This window comes from Ptiloglossa arizonensis, chromosome 9 (assembly GCF_051014685.1).
Source record: "Ptiloglossa arizonensis isolate GNS036 chromosome 9, iyPtiAriz1_principal, whole genome shotgun sequence".
NCBI classification, from domain to species: Eukaryota; Metazoa; Arthropoda; class Insecta; order Hymenoptera; family Colletidae; genus Ptiloglossa; species Ptiloglossa arizonensis.
Genome location: NC_135056.1, coordinates 16,956,098 through 16,964,354, shown reverse-complemented (window position 1 = coordinate 16,964,354; position 8,257 = coordinate 16,956,098). Strand labels below are relative to the sequence as shown.

Here is an 8,257-nt window from a genome sequence, read left to right as displayed (position 1 = left end):
TTCATTCACCGTTAGATGGCGAACAAATCGCTATTATTTCATTGTTCATGTTTTTGAAAATTATAAATTCAAGGATTAAAATACTATTCGTTAAACATGCATTATTACCTTTCCAGAATTAGTTCTGAAACGTGTTGCTTAGATACAGTGAATGCTTCAATATGAAGATATTTTAACTTTATATTAGGTTATCAATTTAACCATTAAATTTTTATGAAAAATATATCATACCATCTTGAGAATGAATTTTGATACATGTAAATAATGTTTTATGTATTTCTTTCAAGTAATAAATATGCAAATATATCAAAATTTAAAGATACGTATTTAATAAATATTTGTTCGTCAAATTGATAACCTATTATAAAGTTCAAATAACACCACCTAGCGTATCATTTGTGCGACCACTTGAAGCTTAGAGTGAGGGAGTAGGAGTTTCATTTGATATATCGTATTCCCCTCAAATGGCAAGAATTACAGATACGTATGTACAGTAGTATCGTATAGTAGTATCGTATGTTGATCCGACATAATCGGTTTGCCGTCAGTTGATCGCGTGCGTTCCATGCCGTCATGTTTGTAGCGGTGTGTTTAAAGAATTCCAATTAATTTTAAATGTAAAAATGTAAGAACGCATATAATCGCTTGTAGTTCACCGTGTACACATTTAGTATCAGATCGCACTACTTAGAAATGTCTACGCAGAAACGTTAATCTCTGCTTCTTGTGTGAATCGATTCCACTACTGTTTGACATTTGATGGATTAATGGTAAGTTACTTTGTAACTACAACAATTTATTCAATAGAGAATTTTGTAGATCATATTTAAACTAGTTTATAAATACTGTTCATCAAAATAATCGATTATTAAACTCGATGAATTTATTTGTCTCAGTGATTTTATCGTTAACTGACGAGATCTAGGTCTATCGCATCGCCGCGTTAACTCAATTACATATACTTTCTTCGTAATACTCTACTTCAGATCGCTTCCGGGTTCTTTAACACAGTTAATCCTTTTATTTCATAAAATTATAAGCACACAAACGTAAGTATTTTCTGTTATCTGGTATTATTATTTTATTCGTAATCATATTTCTTAATGTATAATTTTAACAATAATTGCAATGATAAAGCTTTATGCTTTCATTAAATACTATAGTTTCTTGCAATTTTTAACATTTTACAATTTAAATAAAAATTTTATTTTGCACATTTCAAGAAAAGCTGGAAGACACTGTGTACTATTTATATACAAAAGTATAATAGGACATTTAACAGCTTTTGATATCATTCTATACACTTGAGTACACAATCATATACATTTATATCACAATCACATTTTGTTTCTACTCTTATCGTTTTACTTTGTTATCTCTTTTCTTCGTAAACATATTACAAAAATATTATGACATTCATAAAGCCAGAAGCATACTTTCTATAAGATTATATGATAAAAACATAAATTTATATTAAATATTAATATTACTTTTTATTAGAAATGATCTTTCATTGAGAATTTATGTGTTAAATTTTCATTTGTTATCAGAAGAAGTGATTTTGACTTTATCAAATTACTTTTATCATGAGACAATAATCTATAAAATAAGTCAATATGGAAGAAATGATAAGAATTGATTTAACAGTAATTATAGTACATATAAATTTATTAATAAAAGTTTAATACGAAGGCTGTCTATCAACTTTGTGAAATGTAATTTCCTTGTGAAACTAAAGAAATAATGACCTAAAACTGAAGGAGCACACTTGAGAAATCTGTCTTCAGGAATAACTTTCACCTACAACAATTAACATTGTTTGTGAATAAAAGTATCAATTAGAAAATAGTTTAATTCTACAAATAACTGTTTTTCAGTGTGAAACTATTTTATTGTTGTATGTTGCACGTATACTATGAAATATCAACTCACAGGAGAATGATACATTGTTATCTATTTTAAGCATATTTTAAACATTGATTCAAAATGTCAGACATTGAAGAAGATGAGGTAGGTATACACATATAATATGAAAGGTATAAATATTTGCCATTAATACTAACCATCAATGATTTGATTAAATTTTGATTGTATCCATATTTTAGTTTCAAGATGCTCAGGAATCCATACCAGAGTAAGTATAACATATATTCGTGTATATGCATATGTATTTGTCTATATGTTAAATTACTTGTACTTTGTTTGCAGACCTACTTCCATGGATTTGGATACAGCAATTATGGAGGCAAAAAAAGCGATACATTGTTTTTTTAACAATGATTTTGAGGAAGCACGAAAAATTATGGCACCATGGGCAAGCAGTAGCATGTACCACTCTTTAGGAACAAGTGTGTTTGCATTCCTTGAAGCCATTCTTACATTTGAACAAGTATGAAATCATGATAAATTGTAATATTTGGGAAATATGTCTTTTAATAATGTATTGTAATGTGTATTATAGAAGCACATTGAAAAAGCAGCTGCAGCTGTAAAACAATGCATGAGCGTATGCCTAAAACAACGTAAACATGTGACACTAACGCAAAATATTGGCAAAATGGTCAAAAAGACTAATTATGATACTTATACTATTGGTATGTATATATATATATATATATACATATATAAGTGTATAAACATGATGCAGCATGTCTAACTAAGCTATGTTTTGCTTTTGGCATAAGCAGCACGATCAGTTAAATGAAGTTTCTTGAGAAATATGTAACATTCCAATGCTCAGCAATTAATTCCTGCTTGAAACTATTCGTTCTATTTTTTACTTATAATTTATCAATAAAATTACTATCAATAAATTTAATAGAAAATATTTCTTTATACAAGCTTATTTGTTATGTTTTTACGTTTCTATAGTGTTAGTAGCCAATTATCTAATTACTCCCACTTTATAACAACATCTTGCATCAATGGTATTAGTCAAGCATAAAGCATGAAGGAATGATGGAGACTTAATATTGCAGAGGAAGTGCATGCGGAACTCTGTTATGCTGAGTCACTCCTTTTAAAATCGATGCTCACATTTGTGGAAGACGAGACACTGGTCAGCTTTGTCAAGGCTGGATTGAAAATTCGTACCTGCTTTCTGTCGTATAAGTAAACAAATCATACCGCGAATTATCCATTCTAATTTTTCATCGAATATTTATATATGGTTCTATAGATATTATTTTTTTTCAGGGAATGTTTAACAATTTTAAATAGTCGTAAGTGGGAAAATGTTGTTCACAAAGTACATTTTGAAAGCGGTGTTCGTACAGGAATCGGAGCATTTAATTTAGTACGTACAAATTATTTTTGTTCTATGAAATGATTTAAATATTACGGTCTGATAACTACTTCTTGGTATATATTTTAGATGATTTCACTATTACCGGCAAAAATTATCAAATTGTTAGAATTTATTGGATTTTCTGGTGATAAGGTACTAAAATAATTTTTAGTGCAAAACAGTTTGTATAAAAGCTTATTATGTAATAAAATAATATTGGTTTTATCAACAGGACCATGGTCTGTCAGAGTTAGAAGCAGGATATAGAGAAAGAAGAGGGTTGAGGCATGTTTTGTGTGCAATGATTCTTTTATCTTACAATTTGATAGTATCTTTTGTTCTAAGTCACACAGATGGCGATTTAGGCTGGTGTGAAAAAGTTTTGCAAGAAGAATTAAGTCTTTATCCGAATGGTGTATGGTTTTTATTTTTCAAGGGACGATTAGAACTGACAAGAGGAAATTTTGAGAATTCTATAGAATGGTATACTAAGTCTTGGAAGAGTCAAGACTTATGGCCTCAATTTCATCACCTTTGTTTTTGGGAATTAATGTGGGCACATTGTTCTCTGCAGCAATGGAATCGGGCAGCAACATTTGCTAGTACGTTAGCTGATGAATCAAATTGGTCACGTACTATTTATTTATATCAAAAAGCTGCGATACTTATTATGCAAAAACCAGCGTCAAAAAGTGAAGAAAAACAATTGATTGATAGTTTAATGATGCAAGCGCCTACCTTTAAACAACGCATAGCGGGAAAGTCATTACCGATGGAAAAGTTTGCAATAAAAAAAACTGAACGTTATTTTGCGCAGAAAAAAAATCTAGTCCTTCCTGTATTTGAATTAATGTATGTGTGGAATTTGTTTCGTATAGTTGGAAAACGTCAAGATTTAATATTAAATATGTTCAAAATGATAGAAGAAGCTGAAAAAGAAATTAAAAAAATGTAAGTCCATTCATGTGATTTCATACTCGATATTATGCGTGCGTATATTAATTCAGCAGCATTTAAAAATTTTAAACCTTTTGTAGAAAAACTGAATTCCATACAGACAATGAAGCGCTCTTGTTACTTTTGAAGGGTGCATGTTTACGACAGATGAAGCATCCTTTGTTAGCCGAAGATTGTTTAACACGTGTTCTCAGGTTGGATAAATCAATTAGAGAGGACACTTATATACTTCCTTATGCAACAGTAGAACTAGCTCTGTTAGCACAAGATCAAGGAAACAATCAACTTGCTATTGGATTTTTGGAAGATGCTAAGTAACTTATTTTTTTCTTTTAGATCTGATATATTTATATAGTACTTACTAATGAATAATTCAACAGTGATTATTTGTTGCTATTACAGAAAGAACTTTACTGGATATCCTTTAGAATCAAGGTTACATTTTAGAATTCATTCCGATTTAATGAAATTAACTGGAAAGAAGGCCGAAGATATTGTAGCATAAGAATATCCAGAAATATTTAAAATTTATGAAAAAATTTAATTACTGCCAATAGTATCACTATTGCAGGTCCAAGCACAGCCGATTTTGTTAAGGACTCGTTTTTACGAAACAAATTGTTATGTAGTTTTTAATTCTTTTTTCCAGAGTGGTTAATTTCTTCTGATATTAATCCTTTTCTATATTATAATATATCGTAAACGTCTGTTTGCTAATTCTTATATACAAATCACTATATGTAGCGATTGACGTTCGTTAACTATAATGCAGCTAGTGCAGATGTCACAACTAGTTCAAATGGTCTAAACAAAGATTTAGGGATTAAATTATTTTTTTAATTTAAATTATTTTTACTATGATATACATCAATAAACCACTATAGGCACCAATTTAATTGGTGTTAGTACAAGTATAATATCAATGTTATTTGTGTGCATATGAACACACAATAAATGACACACATGTTGTATTTACACTGTTTAATAAATTGTAAATCAAATGAAATATGAGAAAAAAGAAAGAAGCAAAATAAAAAAATGATTTATCAACAATTAAATAGTACAAGTGGTATAAGCTATTTGAAACAAAATTTATTAATGTATATTACCATTCCTAAATACCAATTACGTAATTAAATAACATACAACAGTGTTGTTCATAATTTCAATGTCCATCTTTTACTTCGAATTTTGATCAAAATTAATTTCTATAGGCAAATTAATCATTTATAATGTTTAAATAACATGCATATTGCAACAATAACATTCGTAAAGCATACGTAAATGTAAATAACTATTGCATGCAAGAACAAACATTTACTAAAACCGTTCATCTTTACAAATTTCGCAGTAGCTTGATGTTTATTTATTATAATAATTAATAATTGTCGTAAGACCATAGTTTAAACAATTATTAACAATATCTTAGTATAAATAATGTCTGAAAAACCATCAATTTGTTGAAATATTCAGTTAGATCGAACAGAGGCAATCGAAGTAACGGTAAGTCACCTCGAGGGTATATATAAACCCCCCACTCTCTAATTCTTTTTTTACTTGGCCCAGTAGCCACAGATGGTGCGACGATCGAAGGAGAAACAAGGACTGAAAATGCAAGGGTTTCGTGAAATTGCTGTAACTTCGTTAAAAAGCATCCCATTTTAATGTTGTTGCGCTTATTTGAAAGGCAAATGATTACTCTATCCGCTAATCTGGCCAATAATTTACTAACTCTTTTTTTATGTCTAATAGTCTGACCATACAACCGCATTTCAACTTGTCTGATCATACACATGGATGTCTACTTGTCTGACCACACACCCACATTTTCTACATGTCTGACAAAGGGCGGGGGTTGTACTACTTGTCTGGCCATGAACGAATCCATGCCGCCCATAGCCAGACAGTAGTATAACCCGACCGTGTTCAGGCAAGTAGTATAATCCCCGCCCATGGTCAAACGTGTAGAAAATGTGAGTGTGTGGTCAGACAAGTAGATATGCAGTTGTATGGTCAGACTATTAGACATACAAAAAGAGTTAGTAAATTATTGGCCAGATTAGTGGATGGAGTAGTAATCATTTGCACTTTGAATAAGCGCACAAACATTAAAATGATGTGATTTTCAACAAAGTTATAGTCATTTTGCCAACCCCTTGCTTTTTCAGTCCTTGCGTTTCGTTCGTTACTCGGGCACTGTAGCAACGTAGAATTCAGACAGCCACAACTTTGTTAATACTGAACGCAGACTATTGCTACAATAATCAAATTAAAGCTTAAATCGTCTACCTTTTCCATTCTAAGGCCTATTTTATTGTTGCCAATAAACAAGTAAGGAAATCGCCACTTGAAAAAGGGGCGGTCAAATTCTAAAAGTTGCCAGTGATCGAAATGGTGTTTGGCCTATAAAAAATAAAATTAGTAATTTATTGCCAACAGGATCGGAGAGTATAATTCTTTACCTTTCATATAAGTGAAATAGCATTAAAATGAGATTATTTTTAACGAAGTTATAGCCATATCATGAAATCCCTGGATTTTCAGTCATCGCCTTTCCTTCGATAATGGCGCTATCTGTGGCTACTCGGTCAAGTTTGTCGAGAAATAATTCCTATTTGCATCTCCAGATAGCGACTCAAGGACTATATTTGTGTTTTTATCACTTTTAATTGCTTTTTAATATAAATAAATAAGTAATTGGAGAATTTCAGATGCTAAAGAACAATCAATTTACACTGTAGGATCACTAGCAACTGAAGAATTATATAAATTATTATTACTTCATGTACTATATTACAAAATTATTTTATGATAATAAACTTAATGGAAAAAATATATTTAACTAATCAATAACACAGTTTATAGAAGATTCGGAGGAATTAAGTTTCAGGTACTCCAATTACTTATTTATTTATGTTAAAAAGCGATTAAAAGTGATAAAAAGTGAATACAGTCGCCATCTGGCGATGCAATCAAGAATCATTCCACGACAAACTTGGCCGAGTAGCCACAGATAGCGCCACTGTTACTATACTGCAATAAAATTATTTTATTAATATGTATAAACTGTGCTATTTGTCTGTTAAATGTATTTTTTGCATAAGTTCATTATCATAAAATAATTTTGGAATAAAGTATAAGAAGTAATAATAATTTATGCAACTCTTCAGTTGCTAGTGATCCTACAGTGTAAATTGATTGTTCTTTGGCGTCTCAAATTCTCCAATTACTTATTTCTTTATTTTAAGAAGCGATTTAAAGCTGCTAAAAAAGCAAATATAGGCCCTGTGTCACCATCTGGCGTCACAAACAGGAATCATTCCTCGACAAACTTGGCCGAGTAGCCACAGATGGCGCCACTTTTACTATACTGCAATAAAATTATTTTATTAATATGTATAAATTGTGCTATTTGTCTGTTAAATGTATTTTTTGCATAAGTTCATTATCATAAAATAATTTTGGAATAAAGTATAAGAAGTAATGATAATTTATGCAACTCTTCAGTTGCTAGTGATCCTACAGTGTAAATTGATTGTTCCTTGGCGTCTCAAATTCTCCAATTACTTATTTCTTTATTTTAAGAAGCGATTTAAAGCTGCTAAAAAAGCAAATATAGGCCCTGTGTCACCATCTGGCGTCACAAACAGGAATCATTCCTCGACAAACTTGGCCGAGTAGCCACAGATGGCGCCACTTTTACTATACTGCAATAAAATTATTTTATTAATATGTATAAATTGTGCTATTTGTCTGTTAAATGTATTTTTTGCATAAGTTCATTATCATAAAATAATTTTGGAATAAAGTATAAGAAGTAATGATAATTTATGCAACTCTTCAGTTGCTAGTGATCCTACAGTGTAAATTGATTGTTCCTTGGCGTCTCAAATTCTCCAATTACTTATTTCTTTATTTTAAGAAGCGATTTAAAGCTGCTAAAAAAGCGAATATAGGCCCTGTGTCACCATCTGGCGTCACAAATAGGAATCATTCCTCGACAAACTTGGCCGA

At 30.6% G+C, this 8,257-nt stretch overlaps 1 protein-coding gene across 5 annotated transcripts; it reads left to right on the top strand.

The window, feature by feature from the left end:
* Positions 1 to 498: 498 nt before the first annotated feature.
* Positions 499 to 5,308, top strand: LOC143151394 (tetratricopeptide repeat protein 39B). Of its 5 annotated transcripts, XM_076320485.1 has the most exons (12): positions 499 to 770; positions 897 to 1,049; positions 1,878 to 2,010; positions 2,106 to 2,134; positions 2,209 to 2,389; positions 2,462 to 2,594; positions 2,979 to 3,111; positions 3,196 to 3,295; positions 3,374 to 3,439; positions 3,519 to 4,237; positions 4,324 to 4,557; positions 4,646 to 5,308. In XM_076320485.1, exons 3-12 carry the CDS (start codon positions 1,987 to 1,989, stop codon positions 4,746 to 4,748), a joined length of 1,722 nt encoding a protein of 573 aa, XP_076176600.1. In that variant the 5' UTR covers positions 499 to 770; positions 897 to 1,049; positions 1,878 to 1,986; the 3' UTR covers positions 4,749 to 5,308. The 5 variants fall into 5 exon arrangements, with proteins under 5 accessions (XP_076176600.1, XP_076176601.1, XP_076176602.1 ...); XM_076320486.1 differs by lacking the exon at positions 897 to 1,049 and having other exon boundaries at positions 1,964 to 2,010; XM_076320487.1 differs by lacking the exon at positions 897 to 1,049 and having other exon boundaries at positions 1,935 to 2,010.
* The last annotated feature ends 2,949 nt before the right edge of the window (positions 5,309 to 8,257 follow it).